A 25,368-nucleotide genomic window follows, 5' to 3' on the forward strand; every position below is an offset into this window, starting at 1 on the left:
AAGGAAGTTTATTGGAATTGTTTTGAATTTATTGTTTTAGCGTGGTAAAAAATGACACAGAAGAAAATGAAGGCTCCCGTTTCAGACATAAGTATCATTCAAGAGCCCCTTCTAAGTGAAAGATTAATGGGAGTGTACACCAGGTATATGATGAAGGAATAGTTGGTGGTGGGCTGGGGACAGTTTTTCAAAAGAAAAACACACGGAAAGCTTAAATTTAGTGACACAGTCAGTTACATTTCGGGAGATAAGGATTAAGCTTGCTTGGTTCAGTTCCATTATGAATTACTGATTATCGACTCTATGCTGGATATGGGAGGTATATACAATGATGACTAATACATGGGATTTACTTTGAAAACAATTATCATATCAAGTAAAAACATTTTCTATTATTAAGCAAAATATCAGTTTACTTAAGTTTATTGATTCAAAATTAATGAATTATTTGCTCGAGTTCATCCTTCTTCTTTCCCCATCTACCCCCTCCCTCCATAATATTTTAAGTGCAAAGGCACAGCCGTGCCTTCCTAAAAGAGATGATTATGGGCATATTTCAGCCCAGGTGATTTCATCCAAGTTACAGTGTCTCATGTCTGCACATGTAGCTCAATTCTATGCATTTTCTACAATAGAACTATCCTTATACTTTTATTCTTTTCTATTCAGTTAAGCTGCCAATTCCCAATATGAGACACTGTCTTTCAACTCTCAGGAGGATGTCAACAATCACGCGTCTCCCTCTGAGTTTTCTCTCGTTCCCCTGGTGTTCTGTGCTCAGTAATGAAGGCTCAGCCTTCATTCCGTGTGCGCTTGCCACAGCCTTCTGGGGTAGCGTTTGCCAAATGGGCCCCTGGGAGATGGAGACCCATCCTCCATGTGTGTCACGGGGTGTGCAGCGGAGCTGAGGCGTGCCTGTGCACCCCAGGGCCTGCTCAGAAGGCAGGGCACACGGGCAGGGGGCCATCCACACTCCAGAATCTTCCCCAGACCAAAGGCGCAAGGGCATTGTACTTGCTGCACTCAGTGTCACGGGGCTTTTAGCTGAATAAAAAGAAAATGAAATGTATTCACGATGGTTTCCAGGTTATCTAGTAACCAGAGTAACCTGGGCTTTCCCCAAGTCTGGCTCACAACCTACAGTGACCAGACCAGCAAATCATTCTCTTTCTGTTCCAGTGCGGTGAGCCTTAAAGCGAGCAGAACAAATTTCCCCCGGGGGAAAACCAATCAATCAGCAAAGCAAATAGTCAGCGTGGACTTACTGCACTATTCAGGAGCTAGTGTTCTGAGTGTGGTGGGAACTGAATACACAGAGCATATGTACAGACAGACTGAAGAATCGAATGTTCTAGTTCCTGAACTTAAAGTGTTCGTTTGCTAATTATGAAGACAAGTCTCCATACGTGAAACAGAACAATTCAGGAAATTCATAAATAAGTGTGATGTTGTCTTAACAATGATAAGTTCTGTGTCTGCTTGGGCCAGGAGATCAACAAGAATGCAAAGATCTGGGAACGACTCATGGGAACGTAGGCTTCTAAGGATGTGCACGATTTGAATGGACATCATAATTAATAGACTCTCAGAAAGTACCTTGACACCTCTTTATTCATGCCTACTGCTATAATCATGTCATAAAAGAAGATAATTTAAATACTAGAGGACTAATGGCTTACTCATAATTATAACCCAAAGTAATTTTTCTAGACATTAGTTCCCTGTACAAAATTATGAGAAAACTGTTGAGATCTGCATTGTCCCACGTAGTAGCCACTAGTCACGTGTGGCTCTGAGCACTTAAACTGTGGTTAGCTAGGGCTGAGGTGCACTGTCAGTGTAAAATGCACATAGGATTTCAAAGACTTAGTATGAAAAAAGATGTAAATATCTCATTAATTTTTAACCCTAATTACATATTGGAATGATACTGTTTTAGTTATATTTGGTTAAATAAAATATATTATTTTTAAAAATCTAATTAATTAATTAATTTATTTATTTATTTATTTTTGACTGTGTTGGGTCTTCGTTGCTGCTTAGAGCGGGGGCTACACTTTGTTGCGGTGCTAGGGCTTCTTCTTGTGGTGGCTTCTCTTGTTGCGGAGCATGGGCTCTAGGCGTGCGGGCTTCAGTAGCTGTGGCACGTGGGCTGAGTAGTTGTGGCGCACGGGCTTAGTTGCTCTGTGGCATGTGGGATCTTCCCAAACCAGGGATCAAACCCTTGTCCCCTGCATTGGCAGGTGGATTCTTAACCACTGCGCCACCAGGGAAGTCCCTAAAATACATATTATTAAAGTTAATTTACCTGCTTCCTTTTACTTCTTAATTTAATTATAATTTTTTTAGCATCTTTATTGGAGTGTAATTGCTTTACAGTGTTGTGTTCGTTACTGCTGTATAACAAAGTGAATCAGCTATATAGCATATGTATATCCCCATATCCCCTCCCTCTTGCCTCCCTCCCACCCTCCTCATCTCACCCCTCTAGGTGGTCGCAAAGCACCGAGCTGATCTCCCTGTGCCATGCAGCTGATTCCCACTAGCTATTTTACATTTAGTAGTGTATATATGTCAATGCTACTCTCTCACTTCATCCCAGTTTACCCTTCCCCCTCCCCATGTCCTTAATTCCATTCTCTACATCTGTGTCTTTAAATTATACTTTTCACTTGAAGACTTAACATTACATATGTGGCTCACATTGTACGTCTGTTGGACAAGGTAGAGATGCTTGCTATTTAAATTGCAGTCTCTGGACCCTCAACATCAGCACCCCTGGGGGATTATTAGAAATGCTGACTTTCAGGCCTCAACCTGAAAGAACTGGTGAGTCAGAATATCGGCAGTGTTCATGAGATGCTCGTGGTTCATATGAATGAAAAACTGTGAGGCGTGCTTATCTAGATACTTCTTAGGTGCTTCCTTTTAATGATTCTATATTCATTTTTTGGATTTTTTCAAATAAATGTTTTAAAGTCTTCTTGGCATCCTAATCTACCACATATTAGCTGCATAACTTTGGGGAATTTATTTAACATCCCTGAATCTCAGTTCCTTACTTATAAACTGGCTATAATACCTCCAACCTCATATTTTTTCTATAATAATTAAATGTGACATTTATCCCCAGAAACCAATAAATTGGAGGCATTTTTGTAATATCAATAATAAAATTAAACATTAGATTATTCTAATTTTTTCATTCTTATATCGTCCATACTATTTTGGTGTACAGTGGAACAAGCTAAAATTTGAAGGGCTGTTTTCACTTACTTTACCAATTTTCTTTATTTTTTTTCTTTAACCTTAGTTATGTATAGTATAATTACTTAAAAATCTGATAAAAATCTAATGGAAGATATTTAAACTTTCAGGTGCCTTTTTAGAACAAAAGTGCCATGTAGCTAAATTATTCTGCATGATGGTTTTATAATTAATATTGAAATTATGTCTGTTGATCATTGATCGGTTAAATAAATGGTGGCTTTATGGAGTGGGAAAAAAAACCTTTTATTTTTCTCTTCATTTAGAACATTTTTAGCTTTACTGTGGGAATTTCAATTCGCTAGAGGCAAAGGAGCTAGTAAAATGTAAGTATTCCATTAAATAAAAGGGGTTATTTAAAAGCCTGTCCTTATTAAAGTGTACATGGATTATAATAAGGTCAGAGTTTCTAGGCCTGATTAGCTTTAAATGAATTTAATGTCAAAGGAACATATTAGACCCTCATTAAAACTTTCAGTGATTGACATTTAGTAAAAATGACCTTCACAGTTTGCATTATTTAGTCATGTTCTAAGGATGACACAGGGCAGGGCACCTTCTCTGGGGTTAGTGTGTGTGTGATTACAGCCACAGGCAGGATGTACTTGGTCCATCACCCTGACCCTATTGACAGAGACCTGATCCCATCCAGACCTGTGATCAGGCATATTCTGTGTAGATGAGGACCCAGAGGCTTCTATTCTCATGGGGAAGATTTGAGAGCAAAAGAAAGCTTTGGAGAAGCAGGCCCCTGATTTCATCTGTGACAATGTTAATGATCAGAAATTGTACATAAAAGCACCTAGCAAGATGGCAACCATACGCAGGGGATTTAAAATACCTTTGTGGAAAAATTTCTTGGTGAGTCTATGGACACTCTATAGAGGAGGTGAGATGCAGGTGACACCAGTGAGCTTTGGCACAATCTTCTCAACTGGAGCAGCAAAGTGGTGCTTCAGAGTTTGCATGTGAGTTAACTGTGCTAAATTTGCAGTTGGCCATGCTGGGCTCCTACATGAACCACGAGGACAGATTGCAAGAATGTGTGATGACAGTAAATTTGTACTTCCCAGAACTCAAAAACTAATAACTCTTTCCAATATCATATAGTCTCATTTTCCTTGGATTCATTCTTTTATTAAACATGCATTTATTTACCAAGCACCCACTATGTCAAGGTACTGGGCTTGTCAGTAGAAGGGGACCAAGGCAACTATGCTTTGGACTCTGCATTGAAAGGAAAGACAAATAATACTGATAAATCATTACTTATTATACATTTTTATAAAGAACTTTATGTATGTTATCCTTTTTATCCCTCATGATAATAACAATAATAACTATAATACAAATTGGCTGACAACGCTCTCTCTGTTACAAGCACTGCTGGAAATTTTATTTACGTTAAATAATTTAATCTCCACAATAAAATTATGCGGTAGGCATCGCTTTTATAGAAATGAGAACTAAGGCACAGAGGTGTTAATTATAGTAATAAAACTCACGGTGTCTGTGAGTGGCAGAGTCAGGATTTAAACCCAGGCTCCAAAGTCCATGCTCTGAAGCACTGTGCATATGGCTACATAGTATCTCCCTTAGAAATGAGGAAACAGGCTCCATGACACTGATTCTGCTAAGACCACAGGTATGGGTAATAGCAGAACTAAAATTTAAACCTCTGTCTGTCTTACCACAAAATTATACTCATGCCATTACATTAAATTGGCCTCAATTTAGAATTTAAAACCATGTCTGCAGAAACAGCTACGTATGAGAGAGTGAATGCCTAGTTTTTTAGAGGCCACAGGAATGCAGAGGAAAGGAATGGTCTTAAAGGGCCCATCTACTTCTTTAACTGTCCCATGTGAGCCTATCATTCTATGCATTAAAGTAAGTGATTTACCGGATGATTTGCTCTGCTTGATTTTCAAAAGAGGTGAGAATAGGAGCTTCACAGCGAGGCTTAAATGATAATTCAGGTTTTCTTGCTCATTCATCCATTATTCAACAAATTTCTATTGATTACCTACCACGTGCAAGCTATTTGACTATTTCCCAAATAAAGATCTGCCCCTCCTGCCACATTCATCCTCCCCGGGCCAGTCCCGACCCTGGAGTTATATTTCAGTCTCTGCAGAGTGCCAGGCTCAAGAAAATTCAACCAGACACTATCCTAAGTTGAAATTCTTCAATCTGGAAATTTCTCCTCTATCTCCAGTAGCGTTGTTTGTAACTTCTATTTCATTCTAAAGGCAACTCATCATGGATAATTTGAAACCTGAACGTCCCAAATATTTGCTGTTTGAAATCCAAACTATGATTGAAATTGTTAGGTGGTTCACCAAAATGACAAGGGCCATCCGATTTACCAAATTTCTGAAGGAAGAGACAATAAATCTTGAATAAAAATTTTTTTCTTTGACAGCTGAATGAAGTCCTCTTTATTAAGGCAATGGCTATTCCAATTATAGAAATCAGTAGTGGCTTTTGAGATGTGGTTTAATGCAATATAGAAATCTATATTAACTTCTAAAATATCAAGGATGTAAACAAAATATATAAAGACAGTAGACTTTGTTGTTTCTTAATAAAAACAAAAGTACAAATAAAATAAAAACAACTCACTAGCAAATGTTTACTTATTCTTCTATAGGAAAAGATCTTTTATATGAAAGAATATCAGAAACAATTCAGTAGATGTTGCTGGGAATATCAAATTTATGGTCACAATTCCTCAATTCATCTTCCATTTTTACTTAGGTAAAATTAGGTTAAATGTATATTAAGAATAGAATTAACATTAAAAAAAAAAACCAAACCTGTGCCATAGTATGTTAAGAAAAATTACTTTATCCTGCAGTGGGCATGTCCTGCTCCCGTCCCAGGGAGCAGCTTTCCCCAGTCCCTGCCCATGTCTCAGTAGTTTGAGGAAACAACACAGTAAAATACCTGCCCCAGAGCAATGAGCTCAGAATACTTTATTTGTCATAGTGGGAGTACAGGTGAGTGTTTGATCTACTTAAATGTGAGGCGTATTTAAAACTGCTAATTTAACCCAGGTATGCGCAATAACAATAGCTCCACCTACAGCCCTTCCTTCTTCTGCTAACAGATTTGATTCTTAGAGTTAATATCAATAAAAATGAGGACTAGAGAGTGATATGGGGAGAATTTGATTAATAAATCCTAGGAAAAGACTAATAAGAGTTGTATAAGAGGGCATTTAAATTAAAACAAAAAACAAAAAAAACAAGGGTCAGTAGTTAGCCCTACAAATACATACACGTGTACATGTACACATGCAAAGTGTATACATATATACACTTTATACAGCAAGGGACATCTTTAAGGTAAGGATCATGGCTTTGACTATTAATATCCACAGAATATTCACTGAACATTTGCTGGGCATGAATAGGCACTAGGAACACAAGGATATAGCAGATCCTCTGAACAGTAAAACCCTTATCACAACTCTCACTTCACGTGGTATTTCTCTGAGCCCCAGACTTAAATGGTACTCAACATAGAGTGAGATGGTAAGATACTCTTGGGTGAGAGCAGATTTTTTCCTACGTCTAAACTGTGTTTACCTCGATTTGATCCTTAGCAACTCCAGGTACTTTACGGGAAAAGTGTCTGGTGTGTTGAATGAGCCCATCGGTAGGCTCTCCGTGTAAGCGTATACTTGGGTCTGTGTTTTGTTTCCTAAAATAAAATTCCTGCAGTGACAATGTGTTAGTAAATGGCACTTTTTTTGTTATTATTGTTATTGCTATATTTTGTATTAATCTAGTAACTTCTCTATTAGGAACCCCAAACGATCTCTAAGCATCTTATAACAATAAGACCTAACATTTATTGAGCGTTTACCATATGTCTGCCAAGCATTTAAATCTAGTGACTTAATCATCACAAAACCCCTAAGAAGTGGGTTCTACTGTTCTCTCCTTCTTTGAGGCTGTGTGTGGCAGAGCCAGGACTGATAGGGCATGTTTCACTTCACAGACTTTGCTCCTCTTCCGGCACTCTCTCTCCCTCTCTGGCAAGTCTCCTATGGTTGGCCAGTCCAGATGTTGCCAAAAATATTGGTAATAAAAAGAAAGTTGATAAAATTTTCAGATTCTTGACTGATGATTATTAAATCTGAGAATTACCTGTCTATTTCATAGATAAGTACATTAAAACCATCAAGGACAAAGGAATGAGTACTCTTTATAGATAGTAATCTCGGAGATATTAAAATGCTTTTCCCTGTAATCACCTTGCAGTGTTTCATTGCTCTGAATAAATATATTCTACTTTATAACTAAGCTAAATTACCAAAATGGCCATTTCCAAGTAAATCAAATTATTAGAAAATACACACACACATAAATACTAAAGTTTGAGTACTCATCTTCTTTAAAACTGGTCAAGTTACTTTTTCCTTCTCAGCAAATATATATATATATTTGTATATGTATTTGTATGTAATGTATATATAATGTATATTTATATTAAAATATATGCATATGTTTTTAGCACTAGCAATACTAAAATAGCAAATACAAAAGAATTACAGCAACTCTATAAAATATTTTATTTTGTCCTGAACAGAGAGTTCAAATTGCTCTTCAACCCCTAAGGGCTCCCTGCAGGCATCTCCAGAAAGTGTGGGAGGCTGAGTGACTGGACTGCAAGGTCTCCTCCCCTTCTTCAGCCTGAGCTGGTCCACATTCCAGTTTTGTGTGTTGGGATTACTCATGGCATTTTCCTTGGAGGAGTTCTGCTGTAATTAAGAAAAACGAAAAAGCCTGAAACCCATTATTCTAGAACTTCTTATAATATCCAGTAGATGGCAGACTTTACTACAAGAAAATAGTTTGGCATACTCTATAAATTGGTCTGAGAATATCAGTTACACTTCACACCCAGTAAAGTTTTTACCCTGTGTCTAAGGCTCATAGGAAAGCTGGAAACAAAATTCTCTTCCTATATAAGGTTTTTGTGTGTATGTCCATTTAAGTCTTGTTCTTAAGGTATTATCATTATAAGAATTATTTTGTTGTTCACTGAGCGTACACACAGTGTACATGGTATAATGTAATAGTATATATGATAGATTCTTTTTCAGCTTAGGTGCACAAAACTGGAATAATCATAACCCTTACTTCATGACACTCCCATCATTGGTCTGTGCATATTCTGCTTTTATTTCCTTAGTTGGCTATTTAATTAGTTGTTTTTAATAAGGCAGTAAATTGCAGTTCCTTTTCATATTTGAAAAATATTATTTTCTTTTTGATAGGCAATTGTCTTTGCTTGTTTAGTAGCTGCAGCATCAGTTAATAATGCCTAGGTCACAGACCGCATTTCCAAGAGGGCCTGTCAGCATCTCACCTAGGGACACACCCATAAACCCAGACAGCAAATGGTGCCAATAACAACATCACCCCCAGAGAAGACCCAGTAAAAGGATGTGCTTGGTGGATCATCTTGTCCAGTACCAGCACTGAAAACATAATTCGAAATGCACATGTAAGCAAAGCGATGGGTGTGTGTGCATGTGTGTGTGTGTGTGTGTGTGTGTGTGTGTGTGACTATATTATAAGTCTACCTATTTTGCTTTGAAGGATATTTTTTATTACATTTATTCAGTAATACTTTAAAAGTTACTGAGAGTTATAAGGAAACAATAGTACAATTCTCACCACCCCCATTCCTGCTTCTCATTCCCAGCCTGCGCTCCCCAGAAGCAACTACTGGAAACTCTTCCTGCTCTTTCTTATAGTTCTTCTTTATATATTTTTAAATAATAGGCTAGGCTTTATTTTTCACTTTTAGCTGCTGGCATAATCTCTTGGAATTCTACTATGACAAAAGTGGATTGAACCTTCCTGCAGGTCTCAAACACACACACACACACACACACACACAGTCACTCCCCCCGCTCTACTTGATATCATTACATTATTACCATTATTGTTATTATAAAGAATTCTCTTCAGTTACATGGTATATAATGACTTCATTTCCTTTCTTGTACAACATTCAATTTTCCTAGAATTAATACTGGTAAGAGGTTTTTTTCAATTGTTTTGTTTAATTTTCTAACATGTGGTACTCTGTGTATTTTTCCTCCTGGAATCCTTCCTGGATCTCCACTTTTTCTGCTCTCAGGGCTGGTTTAATCTCTAAGCCAGCAGCACACCTGCCATCTGGGAGCGATTTTCAGTAACATTTTTTGCTCCTTTCCTTTGTTAGATCCCTTGTATCCTAGATTCCATTCTCTTTCTTGGCTTACACCCTCATTTCCATGGCCCATATATCTTCAAGAAGCTCCCTGAAAAGTGAAAATTTGAATCCCTGAAAATGTTTCTCTTCTCCCTTCGAATGTGATTGATAGTTTAGCTGGGCATAGAATTCTAATTTAGAAGTTATTTCCTTTCAAGATTTTTAAGGCATTGTTCTAATGTCCTCTAGTTTCCAGTGTTTCTGTTGATCAATCAAATGCTATTCCAATTTCTGATACTTTGTGAATGAACTGTGTCCTGTCCCACCTCAGGGAAATGATGTGCCTTGCTGTGGATTTATTTTTTATTCATTTTCTAGGGCACGTCATAGAAACTTTAAATCTGTAAACTTACTTGTTTTTAATGATAGGAACATTCTTTATATTCTGTCATAACTTTAAGTTTCTTCCCCCTCCTCTCCTTGTCCCCCTCGCCTCCTCCCCGTTTTCTTTGGTGTCTCATTTCGAAATTCCTCCTTGACTGATCTTCTAGTTCCCTGTTTTTTCTACCTCCTATTTCCAATCTCTTGGTAATTCTTTCGTGGGGGTGAGGTGGGGGAGATTTTTCTCAGCATTAACTTTCAATCACTCAACTGAATTTTTAAATTTCTGCTACTTGTATTTTTAATCTCAAAGATCTCTTGTTTTCTAGAAGTTTATCTTTATAACCCTTCTACTCGTTTCATTGCTGCTATATCTTTTCTTGACTCTTTAAAAATAATAATTCTCAAATTTACATAAGTTTTGGTCCTCTTCCTACACTGTCTTTGCCTCTTCCAAGTTACTTTTTTTAAAAAAAAATATGTGTTTTGGTCTTTGTGTTTGATCTTAGTTAGAGGTTTTCCTCAAATGTCTGGAAATCTCATACAATCTGTTCATATATAATAAGGAAGTACTATTGTTTCTTAAGTTGATTAGTGAATACAAAAATGTTCATTTATCATTATTTTTTAGAGTATAACTTAAAGTATAATTAAAGGATAACTATGCCCTATATACTTATGTACATTTCATATATAGCTCTTATTAAAGAGCTATTTGAAAGCTCTTTCTTTATGTTCTAGGGTCTGCCAGCTTATTAGGATTTATTCTAGAGTGATCAGGCTGGGTCATTTCAGTGGATGACATCCCATGTCGTATCTGAAAGTATTTTCACTCAGGCTGGCCAAGAGAAATAACTCTGTTTCCTGCTTGGAGTATAAACCTGGTTTCTGGCATTTTTAGAAATGAATTGGAAATGAGGTTGGGAAGTGCCTCACAATTCTGTATAGACATCCACTTAATTCCCTCTTCAGACCAGACCCAGCCACTCCTGCATCACCAGTGTCTCTGAATCTGCCTTCATGGGAGAAACGAACTTGCAGTTTCCTAGTGTGAGAGATGGAATATGAGCATCTAACTGCTTTCAATGAGTTATCCAAACAACCTTCCTTTTTTCAGCCCCACTTGCACGATCATTTCAGAAGTACCTGGAACGCCTAATTCCTGAACCTGTCTGGGGTTCTGTGGCATAAACTGGCCTGGTTCTGGGATTCTCCCACTGCTGGCATGGTGTCTGCTCTTTCTGGCTTCCTAAGACTAGTACTACTCGCCCACTTCCAGTGTGTATGTGTATGTGTATTTATGGCTGTCTACCTCCTCAACCTCTGTCCTGGCTCTTGTAAGTTTATGATGACTTATTCCTTTCTGTATTATTTTAGGATTTGGGGGGGGGGTCTGATTTATTGAGGTATAATTTACATATAATAAAATTCACCACTTTTAAGTGGCAAATGCATACGATCAGTAACTACCAGCACAATCACCATACAGAATGTTTCCATGAAAATTCCTGTATGCCCCTTTGCATTAAGTCCCTTCAACCACTTCCATTCCCTGGTGACCACTGAACTGCTTCCAGTGTTATAATTGTGGCTTCTCTGGAATGTCATAAAAATGGAATCATACAGCAGGTCTGGCTTTTTCACTTCGCATAATACTTCAGAGATTCCTTCGTGTTATTCTGTGGATCCGTAATTTGTTTCTTTATATTCCGCAGTAGTAGTCCAACATGTGATATATTAGAATTTATTTACCAGTTGATGAACATTTGGGTTTTTTCCAGTGTTGGACATTATGAATAAGGTTGTTAAGAATTTTGCAAGCAATTTTTTGTATGGGCATTATGTTTTCATTTCTCTTGGGGGAAATACCTAGGTGTGGGATTGCTGGGTTACATGGTAAATGTATGTTTAAATTTATAAGACACTTCAAAACTGTTTTCCAAAGTGGCTACACCATTTTGAATTTCCCCCGGCAATGTATGTAACTGATATAGCAATATTAATATTGATAAAAGTAGTCTTTTAAGGTATGATGCATTATTAAGGACAAAAAAGAATATTTTATGAATATACTGGGGTCAAACCAGCAGGATTATGTAACCATTCGGAATGTCTATGAACATAAGAACATTGCCTCAGAATATAAAAGTGAAAATTGTCAGAACTAAAAAGAGAAATAGAAAATTTATAATCACTATGGGAGATTTTAATGCATCATTCTCAACAGAGAGAAAAAGTAGAAAAAAATGAGTACTGCTATAGAAACTCTAAATAACACAATTAACAAACTTGATCTAATTGATTCTTGTAGATTTTCCATGGGGCAAAGAAGAACTCACAATGGAAATTAGAAAACATTCTGAATATAATGAAAAGAAATTGTAAGAAACACAGTAAAGCTGTGTTTTTAGAGAAAAAAATTTTAGTCTTAACTTAATAAATTAGAAAAAATCTGAAAAAGTAAACAGCAAGTTAAATCCAAAGAAAGAAAAATTAAGAAAATAAGGCAAAAGCAGAAATGTATAGGGCAGAAAAGATAGTATAAACAAACTCTACAAAGTCAAAGTCCATTATTTGAAAGACTAATACAATTATTAATACATAGACAAGAAAGATCAGTTATAATAAAGAGGGCATGAAGGAGAGTTCCATTTTCTCCACATTCCCAACACTTGGTATTGTCAATCTTTGTCATTTAGCCGTTCAAATGGGTGTGTAGTCATACTGTTTTAAATTTCTGTTTCCCCAATGATGTTGAGCATTTTTCATTGTGCTTATTTGCCATTCCTTTAGGTCCTTCATGGGGTTTGGAAGGCAGCAGAAGTAACAGTTATGTGAATATCACCATGGTTAAGTAGGAAACTCTACCCAAATTATCCTAACTTCTAAAATAATGCAGTAAAAAGAAATGGACTAAAAAAAAAAAAAAAAAAAAAAAAAAGAAATGGACTTTGGAATCAGACAAACCAGAGGTTCAAATCCCACCTCTCTATGACACTGTGCAAATAACTTATTCCTTATAAAACTTAGTTTTACATCTGTAAAATGTTTACACAAATGTTGTTAGAAATTTATTTTTAAAATCGCACTGTAAGGGCCTTGGATATAAATGCTAATTTCTTTGCTGTGTATTTTTCCACACAAATGCTTCAATTCATGGCTTAAATGAAGATTCTTGATTTTTGAAGGAAGGAAAAAACCATCACCATTACCACTAACAAATGAAACAAAACAGAACAAAATCAAAAACATAATTTCATAATAGGCCCTTGACGGTGCGAGTTAAGAGAGCAGACTTGTAATATTTGATTGTCTTTTTTCAGTTTGGACACAAGAACTTTAAGTACTCCCAAATGTTTGAACTATTAAATATCTCTTCATTTTTCCTCCCTATTCTCTGCCCTACACCCTCATACTTTTCATACTATTGGCAGAGAATGCCAGTACCTCTCATGTTTTTTTTTCTTTCTTCTGAAAATAATACCCTTCCTTCACTTGCATTCATTTAAAAAGACATCTTAAGTACCTTTTCCTCAGTGAGGTTTTCCCTGGTACATTTGCCCTGGGCCCTGTGATCGCACAGCACTCTTCCTTCCATGTTTCTGTGGTGACATTTCTCCCCTTTCTTCCAATAAGTATGTACTGAGCACCTACAATGTAACAGGTAATGTTATAGACCCAGGAAATACCAGAAACAAGGTCTTCCCCTTTCCTCCATGGAGCTAAGATTGTAATGAGGAAAACAGAAAACAAACATATACACAAAGAAATAAGAACATTTCATATGTATTAGAAAGCAAAACAATAAAGGTTTAGAAAAGGAGTTCAGAGAAAGCTTTTCTCAGGAAGTGACATTGTAGCTAAGACACGAACAACTAGAAGCCAGTCATACATTTGAAGATGTGATTGGAAAACCAGTACCTGAAAAAAAAAAAAAAAAACTATAGTAAAAGGATGAAAGGATGATTAGTTGAGTTTTTCCATAGGGACTAGAAAAGGTTTGCTCTCAGGTCAACCCTCCTGATAACATATAAGCATATGTTAACCTTCTGTGCTCAGGCACTGGAGGAAAACTGTCAGCTGCCAGAAAGACTCCACGGAAGATAATTGTGAAAATCTTCTCACTCTTGTGTGATGAACCAGTCAATCATTATGTTCTCCATCTTCTCATCACCCAGTTGGTGGCCAGACCACATTAAAAAGAACAACTTCTCTAAACTCAAAATGGATTAAAGACCTAAATGTAAGGCCAGACACTTTAAAACTCTTAGAGGAAAACATAGGCAGAACACTCTATGACGTAAATCACAGCAAGATTCTTTTTGACCCACCTCCTAGAGAAATGGAAATGAAAACAAAAATAAACAAATGGGACCTAGTGAAACTTAAAAGCTTTTGCACAGCAAAGGAAAACATAAATAAGATGAAAAGACAACCCTCAGAATGGGAGAAAATATTTGCAAATGAAGCAACTGACAAAAGATTAATCTCCAAAATTTACAAGCAGCTCATGCAGCTCAATATCAAAAAAACAAACAACCCAATCCAAAAATGGGCAGAAGACCTAAAGAGACATTTCTCCAAAGAAGATATATAGATTGCCAACAAACACATGAAAGGATGCTCAACATCACTAATCATTAGAGAAATGCAAATCAAAACTACAGTGAGGTATCACCTCACACCAGTCAGAATGGCCATCATCAAAAAATCTACAAACAATAAATTCTGGAAAGGGTGTGGAGAAAAGGGAACCCTCTTGCACTGTTGGTGGGAATGCAAATTGATACAGCCACTATGGAGAACAGTATGGAGGTTCCTTAAAAAACTAAAAATAGAACTACCATATGACTCAGCAATCCCAATACTGGGCATATACCCTGAGAAAACCATAATTCAAAAAGAGTCATGTACTACAATGTTCATTGCAGCACTATTTACAATAGCCAGGACATGGAAGCAACCTAAGTGTCCATTGCCAGGTGAATGGATAAAGAAGATGTGGCACATATATACAATGGAATATTACTCAGCCATAAAAAGAAACGAACTTGAGTTATTTGTAGTGAGGTGGATGGACTTAGAGTCTGTCATACAGAGTGAAGCAAGTCAGAAAGAGAAAAACAAATACCGTATGCTAATGTATATATATGGAATCTAAAAAAAAAATGGTTCTGAAGAACCTAGGGGTAGGAAAGGAATAAAGACGCTGACATAGAGAATGGACTTGAGGAGACGGGGAGAGGGAAGGGTAAGCTGGGACGAAGTGAGAGAGTGGCATGGACATATACACACTACCAAATGTAAAATAGATAGCTAGTGGGAAGCAGCCACATAGCACAGGGAGATCAGCTCGGTGCTTTGTGTCCACCTAGAAGGGTGGGATAGGGAGGGTGGGAGGGAGACTGAAGAGGGAAGAGATATGGGGATATATGTATATGTATAGCTGATCCACTTTGTTATAACGCAGAAACTAACACACCATTGTAAAGCAATTATACTCCAATGAAGATGTTAAAAAATAAAAAAAGAAAGACAGCAATGCTCCTACCCGTGGGCAAAGCCATGGTGGCTTACCGTACAGATAGCACCAGCCCCATGCACTGCATGCAGGGGATCGAGCAACTGGCTCTCTTCCTTTGGAGAGTGTTGTTTCATGAAATGCAAGATTAGAGAATGATTAACGAAGAATTAACATTAATAATATTACCAATTATAAAAACTGACAATTGTAAAATCCTTGCTATGAGATAGGTATAAAGTCAAACATTTTGCATGGATTATATCATGTCATCACCAGAAAATAAAATTTAAAAAAACAAAAAACGAACAAACAAACAAAAAAACTAAAAATAGAACTACCATACAACCCAGCAATCACACTACTGGGAGTATACCCTGAGAAAACCATAATTCAAAAAGAGCCATGTACCACAATGTTCATTGAAGCTCTATTTACAATAGCCAGGGCGTGGAAGCAACCTAAGTGTCCAGTGACAGGTGAATGGATAAAGAAGATGTGGCACATTTATACAATGGGATATTACTCAGACATAAAAAGAAACGAAATTGAGTTATTTGTAGTGAGGTGGATGGACCTAGAGTCTATCATACAGAGTGAAGTAAGTCAGAAAGAGAAAAACAAATACTGTATGCTAACATATATATGCGGAATCTAAAAAAAAGGTTCTGAAGAACCTAGGGGCAGGACAGGAATGAAGATGCAGATGTAGAGAATGGACTTGAGGACACGGGGATGGGGAAGGGTAAGCTGGGACGAAGTGAGAGAGTGGCATGGACATATATACACTACCAAATGTAAAACAGATAGCTAGTGGGAAGCAGCTGCATAGAACAGGGAGATCAGCTGGGTGCTTTGTGACCACCTAGAGGGGTGGGATAGGGAGGGTGGGAGGGAGATGCAAGAGGGAGGGGATATGGGGATATATGTGTCCATATAGCTGATTCACTTTGTTATAACGCAGAATCTAACACACCATTGTAAAGCAATTATACTCCAATAAAGATGTTAAAAAAAAAAACAACTTCTCTTTCTGCAGGAAGAGAGGAGAGAGATTTATCATTATACATATTTACCAAAGTTTACATGCTATTTTCTTCTGACAGTAGTTGATTTATGTCTCATAAGAGCAAACTATTCATTTTGTAATTTTTAAAATTATAAGCCTGTACTCTTACCCACTATTATATTAGTGAGTAATATTGTGAGACAGGAAGTAAAAATAAGAGAATGATGTATTAGATAAATCCACATGCAAAAGACAGTGTTTTGTGAGCTGATGCAATTGAGTTACCAAATCATAAAGATTCTCTGTGATCATAATGTGTGTAGATTCAGGGAAACTTTGTACACATGCAGATAGCCAATGAATTTGGAAAAGAATCATAGAATTTTTGCTTTCTTGCAGGTTATCATTCCAATTAGAATTTTAAAAATGTATCCCTAGAACAGAGACGCTTTCAGAAAATTGAAAGTTCATAAACTTTACAGCATCTGCTTCCTTGCGGTGGGACTTAATCTGTCATCTGTAAGATGTACACAATATTGTGTTGCTGTGAGGATTATAAATAATATCTGTGAAACACCTGACATGCTTGGTACAGAGAGTAGACCTTCCACAAATAGTTGGTATTTTCTTTTATTTTTATATTTTTACTTTTCTATGCTTTTCTTTTTAGAGCATAAGTGGTGATTGTGATAAACAGTCATAAGCCAAAGTATAGTATTCATTCAAATATTAGTTTCAGTTCGTATATTCAGAGACAATTTTGTATCTCATCTCCCAGTATACCCCCAAAATTCTCCATGAGAGAATGTGAATTTCAAAATTTGGGATTTATGGGACAATTTAACAATTCACCCCATTGCTCAACAGCACTTATACCTGAGAAAGGAAAATGCAGGAGAAGCAAAGAATCTGAAACCAGCCATTTTTGTTTCTTATTAGCAGCTATATGAAAAAAAATGACAAATCATCATTAATGACAAAAGTCATTATTAGACATCATTTGACAAATTCATCACCAGAATGCAGTCATTTATGTATTTCATTGAGTTTCTTTGAGATGCATGAAGAGCAGAAAGAAGGAACTTCTTTAATTTATTGTCCACCATTTATTTGTAAGCTTCATCCTGATATTTTTTATTTCCTTGTAGATTCCTTTTGCAATAAAAATGACACCAAGTGCCTTTCAACTTCTTGCCAAAATGATTCTACATGCAAGGATTTTTCCAAAGACGGCAGTTGCCATTGTTCCGGCACGGCCATTAATTTGGACAAAGACTGTGACCATGAGAAAGACCCTTGCTTCTCCAGTCCCTGTCCAGGAAATGCCACTTGTGTGAGCGCCCCAGGAGAGAGGAGGGTTCTGTGCAGATGTCTTCCTGGGTACAGTGGGACCACCTGTGACACGGCCATTGCTCCCTGCGGCACCAACTCCTGCCAACACGGAGGCTTTTGCCATCAGGACCCTGTGCGCCCTGTGTGCATCTGCCCTGCTGGATATGCCGGAAGATTCTGTGAGCTGGACCACGATGAGTGTGCGTCCAGCCCCTGCCACAACGGTGCTGTGTGCCGGGACGGAATCAATGGCTACTCCTGCTTCTGTGTCCCAGGCTATCAAGGCAGGCACTGCGACTTGGAAGTGGACGAGTGTGTGTCAGAGCCCTGCAAGAACGAGGCCACGTGCCTCAACGAGATAGGACGGTACACTTGCATCTGTCCCCACGACTACTCCGGTAAGTGTGATTCCACTCGAATCCCAGATGATGTAATTAGCATTCTCTTTAATGTGACAGAAGCAGAAGTGACCTATTATGTCCCATCCAACTGCTTATGAAAATGGCCTTGACAGGATCTCATCAACAGATAGAAAGCTTCCTAAACTACTAAAAATCCACTGGGCTTAAGCATTTGTGTACTGTCACTGTCGTTGTTTTAAATGGAGTCCTGCATTGTTTAAAACATAGATTCAGCCTAGAATTAGTGGGCTCTGCAGGACCTAGCCTTCCGGGTCAGGGAAGTACAGGCTCCCCGGCAGAGCAGATGCCCTTTGTCCTAGCTAACCTAAACATGTGCCCTCTCCTGCCACCGCAGCCTGGTGGGGGCAGGCCACAGGATGGATATGGGTAGATGGGTTTCTAGTGTGGAAGTGTGATAAACACACCAAGGATAGCAAGGCTGACGGAGCATGGTGGATGAGATAAGTCATGAGTTTACTCATAAAGAAGTCACTTCTTGTTGAATCTCTTGGAAATAGCAAGTAATAGTCCCTCATACCTATTCACAAAGTTTCTGCTGATGTTGATTTAGTAATAGAGTAACAAGCAGCTCATTCATTCCAAGGCTACGTGCTGTTCATTATCCTCATGCTCAGTCTCCATTCCTCCCCCCTCCCGCCATTCTCCTGAGTCAGCTGCCCACTTAGGTCAGTTTTTCATGCCAACCCTCTTCCTTACACCGTTTTACTCCGTGGATTTTCCATCTACTGTAAGGGGTCTTTGCTTTCTCACGTTCGTTCTAACGTCTGCTCACCACTTTCCCGGGCTTCCTAACTACTAGCTCTGTGACATCATTCTCCTGTTATGCCTCTTTTTCCCTTAGTTCGTGCCACTTTTGTAGCCTCCTGGGGTATTTGGCTTTCAACTTGCCTTTTCCCAACCCTTTGACACTTACTTCTTGGTCTTGTCATTCTTTTTCCAAGTATGCTAAGCAATATAATTATTTAAAAAATATTCCCCTTCAAAATTTGTACCAGAACCCTCCAGGATCATTTTGCTAATATTACAGATTCTAGAAATGTCTATTTTACAAAGTAGACATATCCCTAGTGGCTCTGATATAAAATTTGCTCCCTCTCCCTTGACCTTCACCTACAGCTAATCTTCAAATTCTGTTGTTTAGACATCCAGGAGGTCTCCCAAATTGAGCTCATCCACTCTGTTACCAGTGCCTTGCCTCATGCCGTCAGATCTCTTGTGTGAAGCACAGTACATTCTCCAGAATGTACTCTTATCTTCCCCAACTGGTTCTGAACAATGCCTCCAAAATAATCCTTCTAAAATAGACCTGGCTGTGCTGTTCCCTTCTGAAGGGCCTTGAGAGCTCCCCACTACACAGAGACCAATTTTAGTGTCTCACTAAAAACCCTCCATAATTTGTCCCTTACTTATTGGTCATATCTCCACCCACCATTCCACCAAAGCATTCTATTTCCTCAAGGCATCTTCACTCCTTATTCTAGTGGCTTCCATCCTTCTGGAAGGCCCTTCCTCGATTCACAATATCTACTCTGTGAAGTTCTTCTTTACTTTCAATCCTCAGTTCACCACCCAGCTCAAGAAGTATTTCTGACTTACTAGTAGCTATGTAGTAATTATGATTATTTATTACTTCCATAGTAGTTTGCACCTCTATTAAAGAACTTCCTGTATTCTGTCCTCTTCTTCAGATATCTGTGTTTTTGTCTCCTCCCACTGAAGTGTTAGTTTTGAAAGAAGTCATTTCTTATATTTGTTCTTTAATTCATCAATACTTTGGGGGTATTTATTATGTTAAGTTAGTGAATTAAAAAGAGTTGTACTCAGCACAGTGAGTAATGGTGGCTTAATAAACTGTTAGTGAATTGTTCTAATTAATTCTTCCTTATCTTTCTGGGCACCCTTCCTAGTAATGAAACTGATGTATAATGAATAGATATTAAACTAGATTTTACTTTCTCTTTTACTTTATGCATACTTTATGGTGGTAGAATGCTTGTGTCAAGCGGAAAATTATTTTGTTGAGTGCCTTTGAATTACCAATACTATGCTAAAAGTTATGGGGCATACTAAAGGAGCTTATAAAACAGTACTTCTACATGAAAAAACCCTTTGTTCATATGCCATACTATCATATCCATTCTTTTAATTGAGTTATAGCAATTGATTTCAATTATTAAGTTTTTAAAGTATTTTTTTAATTGAGGTGCCGTTGATTTGTAACATTATATGTTTCATACAAACAGCATTATATTTCTACTTTTGTATACACTGCAGTGTGCTCACCACCAAAATCAATTTTATTAATTTTTGAATAAAAATGAGAAGTAAATTTTTGTAGGGCTGGTTTGGAATTGCTTCTGTTTATAAAGGTCACATTTTAAAACCACTATAGCTAATTAAGATAATATCTTCGGTTTCCTGCTCCTAATACAATATCCTGAATGGTGACTAAAAGGAATAGATGTGAGATCAAATGTTTCAGCCATTTTAACTACAGTTTTCTGAAACAGTCTTATAATTGCCGAAACACAGCTTGAAAAATTATGTTTTACAGTCTACGTGTTTTTACGTTTACATTTTAATTTAATTGGATTGTAATGAATCTTTTAAGTGGTTCAAATTTAGGCATAAAAGATGTCAAAGGTGTGTCCCAAATGTGAAATGTAGTAAAACTCCATCATAAGGCATTTCACTGTGCAATAAATTAATGTATCCTGTGGCTTCATCGTATCCCTGCTGGGCCTAATAAGAATCAATGCCTTTTCCTCACTAAAACACGCAAAGTCCACAGTGAGGACACTTCCCTTGCCCAAACCCTGATATAAAATGTTGTTCCCTATTTAAATATGTTCTCCTTTTGTTTTCCAAGAAATCAGCTACATTTTATTATTTCAGCTTTTCAAGGGACATATTTACAACTTACCTGCAAACAGCATTTCAGTGAACGACTCAGAAGGCAGTAAGAACCAGGTCTATTATTAGCTGGGTAAGCTTGTTAAGATAGGTGTGGTTTAGGCTTGATCACCAGTCTCCTCCCACAGTGAGGTAGCCCGCTTCTGGGATCTCCTCCGTGGTTCTCAGGTCTGACTGCACAGGAGCAACTCCCCACGGAGCTCTGAGCCAGAGGTGCTCGTTTCTGCCTCCCGAGAACCACATTTAGCTGATGGTTCTAGCCAGGCTGGGAGCCAGAAATTAAGTTTATGTGAACCTAATTGGAAAATTTTCTTGCACGGTCCCAACCTTTAGACCCTCAAGGAAGCTTGTTTTTTTGGCGCTGTCCTGTGGTTGCCAGTGTTCATGGCAGCCCAGGCCAATTCATGAGAAACCCAAAGAAGGTCTATAGAATCAGGGAAAAAGCTGGAGCTGAAAAGGACAGAAGGAAGCCCTCGGCCCTCAGCACCGGTTCGCAGACGCTCCGGCTCGCCCCGGCCCTCCTGACGCATCCCGGAAACTATATCACAGGCCCGAGCTGTCGCGGGCCATGTCCAAATTTAGAGTGATCATAAAGAACCCGGCTTACAGGAAAAAGCCCGCGTTCCTCTGAGCAGCACAGCCAGAAAACGCAATAAATTTTCAAAGACAGGGAGGCAGGAGAGGAAAGAGTGGTAGCACTTGGAGAGAGGGTTCACCCTGCGGGGCTCCTCTGCTCTGCGCCCTCCTCCCGGGTGATTCATGAGCTACAGCAGCGGGCTCCGAGAGGCGCTCAAGGTGCTGGCGGGAATCTGCGCTGCATAAGCAAAAACTCCGTTTCAGCTGAAAGCGAACAGCGGCCAACTCTTTTTAATGAAAAGAATATTCGCTTTGATCATGTGACTGATTTTAGTTCAGGGGCTTGCAATGGATCATTCTGTAATTGAAGTCTTCATTAGAATTAGCCCGATTGACTAATGAACATTTTTCACGTTAAAATGCCTGCAGCATGAGAAAAATAGAGCTATAGGAGGGCAGGGGGAAGGCCAGTTGGGTGCACGGTGAAGCAAAACAATATAGGAAAATATCTTAGTTCCTCAACTGTAAAACAGATCTTTGGTATAAAAATAATCTTTTGTGAAATAAGAAAAAACACTATATTAAATGTACTTATCGACTGTAAGATCCATCTCTATTTCAGAAACAAAAATATATGAAGAAATTCACTTTATATTCAAGAAAATGTCTTAGTATACGGAGACCAGTTAGCACGTGGAGACTAGAAAGCCATTGCAAGACCAGGTGTAAGACATGAGGACCAGGCCTGGAAGAGGGGTATAGGCGTGTAAGGGAAGAGTAGGTGTACCATCCCTAGGAAGAAGACTCGCTGACATTTATCGAAGCCAGAATATTTCCAAACTTATTTTACCAACAAAAAACTTGAAATCCCTAATATGAAAATGAGAATGCATTAAAAGTTCAATTGCCATTTCCAGCTTAATGAATTTATAATCTCTACCAGTGGCTCTCAAACTTTAGCATGCAACAGACTCACTATTAAAGTACGGTTTCCGATTCAGTAGCTCTGAGGTGGGGTCCAAGAGCTGCATGTATAGCAAGTTCCCAGGCGGTGCTGCTAGTTTGGGGACCACACTTTGAGAACCACCGATGTAGACAATTACATGGATTCTCATGTGGCATCCTTGATTCTTATTTCACAGACTTTATGAGATGAGGAAAAAGAGTCAACACAAAATAGTTATATGTATATTTTAATATACTTATATTTTATTTTATATATTTTATTTTACATACTTATATATTTATTTTATATATACAGTGTATACATATGTGTATATACTATTTATTACTGGAAACAGTTCCAGATAAATGATATGGGTAAAAATAAATATTTGTTGAATTCATTCAGTCATTAATTTAGTGAACAAGCACATATGTATATATTGAGTCCCTGCAATGTGTCAGGCATTGTTTTGTTTCTGTAAATATAATAAGAAAAGTGATGAAAAAGTCCCCTTACATTCAAGAAGGAAGAGATAGACATGTATAAAATAAGTAATAGGTAGGTAAAAATATGTAGTAGGGTAGGTGGTGATAAACTCAGTGGAAAAATGTAAAACAAAAAAAGAGAGAATTAGGGATTAAACTTTAGGTAGAATGACCAGGGAAGGCCTCACTGAGAAGTTGACAGGAGAATAAAGTTCTAGGGAGGTGAGGAAGGGAGTCGGGCAAATGTCTTGTGGAATAGCACCCCTGGAAGAGGAATAGCAGATGCAAAGGCCCTGAGGCAGAGTCCTTGGAATGTTGGAGAAGCAGCAATGAGATCTATGTGGTTGGAGTGGAGTGGGCAAGGAGGAGACATAATACGGTCAGATTATTGAGACTTATAGGTCACGGTAATGACTTTGGCTCTTCCTCTACGTGAGATGGGAAGTTGTTGGAGAGTTTTTTGTTTTTTGTTTTTTTTAATTTTTGTTGAAGTACAGTTGATTTACAATGTTGTGTTAGGTTCAGGTGTACAAGAAAGTGAATTGGTTTCCTTTCCATTATAGGTTATTATAAGATATTGAATATAGTTCCCTGTGCTATACAATAGGTCCTTGTTGTTTATCTATTTTATATGTAATAGTGAGTATCTGTTAATCCCAAACTTGTTGGAGAGTTTTGAGCAGAAGACTGAAATGGTTTGACCCGCATTTTTTTAATTTATTTAATTTATTTTTGGCTGCGTTGGGTCTTAGTTGCAGCACGTAGGATCTTCGTTGAGGCATGCGGGATCTTTCGTTGTGGTGCACGGGTTCCAGAGTGCCTGGGGCTGTAGTTTGCGGCTCACGGGCTCTAGTTGAGGCACACAGGCTCAGTAGTTGTGGCACGTGGGCTTAGTTGCCCCATAGCATATGGTATCCTAGTTCCCCCAAATCCTAGTTCCCTGACCAGGGATCGAACCCCCGTCCCCTGCATTGTAAGGCAGCCTTTTTACCACTGGACCACCAGGGAAGTCCCTTGACTTGCATTTTAACAAAATGTCTTTGCTTATTATGTTGAGGATACGCTGAAGGGAGAGGTTAAGGTAGAATTAGGGTGCCCAATGGAGAGTAATACAATAATCCAAGTAAATGGACTATTATTTGAGAGGAAAGAGTGGAAGAGAAGTATCACAATAGCACCTTTTTTCCTTTAAAATTTAGGACAGAAATGAACACTGAAGGATCACGGATCACGCAAACGAAATGAGAGCACACCTTCCCCGGCCTGCTCTCTTCTGCCCTCTGGCGGGATGTCCAGATTATTCGGCACAGGTCTATCCTTCACAATATTTCTAGCAACCATGCAGGCTTCCTTAGAAGTTTAGATCAACCATACCGTCATGCAGCGTCTTTCACATCCACACCTGAAACTTACCCTACTTCTCTGCATCACATGATGGTTACTCATTTTAAATTTCCTATCAGAGCTTTTTTTTTTTTTTTTGATAATTCTTCATGTTCTTCTCTGAGCTTTCTCCAGTAGTCCTCACCTCTGATTCTAAGAGGTAGCTAACTCTGACACTGCAATTACAGTGGCATTTATTAAAGGCATATTTTGAATTTCAGTCAGTGTGGAGATTAGAACTTATTCTTGATGTTCCATCATGCCTAAATGTATTTTTGATCAACTAAAGCACTTTGAAGCATCTATGATGAATCAAGTGGGTAATTTAATGGTCATGAAAATAATCTGGGAAAAATAAAAGTATTACATATTATAAAATATAAGCTTATTTCATGAGAAATAATATTATTATCGTTACTACTGAAAGTTTTTTTTACTGAAAGTATAATCCTGATTATAAAATTAAGACATAAAACTTGATGAACTTACATCAATTTACCGGGAATAATTTTTAATAAATAGTCCATATTTATATAAACATACTCAATATATGACACCAGTTTAAATAACACTTAAATACTGATTCTGTGAGCACCTACCTAGATATCTCAAATTTTACTCACCATGTAATATACCCATAACAATCATCTTTCAAACCTCAAAGGAAAATAGTATATAACAGCCTAAAGAGAAATTCTGAATTTCACAGGCTGTATCTTTATTTTATCAAAGGAAAATGGTTGTTTTTCTATATGCTCTTAATTATTAAATTGACCAACTTTTGGTGGTGTCATGTAAAGGCAATTAAACACTGTTCAGGCCTTTGCTCAGGACTAGAGCTATTTGAAATAGTTTTTATGAAGAAATGTAGTTTCTGGCTTTTGACAAATGTTTGTTGAATGAGTGCACAAAATAAC

General features: G+C 37.8%; 1 protein-coding gene across 4 annotated transcripts in view; it reads left to right on the top strand.

Annotated features, from left to right (window-relative positions):
* The window catches only part of CRB1 (crumbs cell polarity complex component 1), a 275,719-nt gene that overhangs the window by 120,242 nt on the left and 130,109 nt on the right, over positions 1 to 25,368 (top strand). For all 4 annotated transcript variants that reach the window (XM_068541848.1, XM_068541846.1, XM_068541847.1 and 1 more), the window contains one exon: positions 17,543 to 18,124. In XM_068541848.1, the coding sequence (XP_068397949.1) occupies positions 17,543 to 18,124 (582 nt within the window). The remainder of the gene's footprint in view (positions 1 to 17,542; positions 18,125 to 25,368) is intronic.

The sequence above is a fragment of the Eschrichtius robustus genome, chromosome 3, assembly GCF_028021215.1.
Source record: "Eschrichtius robustus isolate mEscRob2 chromosome 3, mEscRob2.pri, whole genome shotgun sequence".
NCBI lineage: Eukaryota > Metazoa > Chordata > Mammalia > Artiodactyla > Eschrichtiidae > Eschrichtius > Eschrichtius robustus.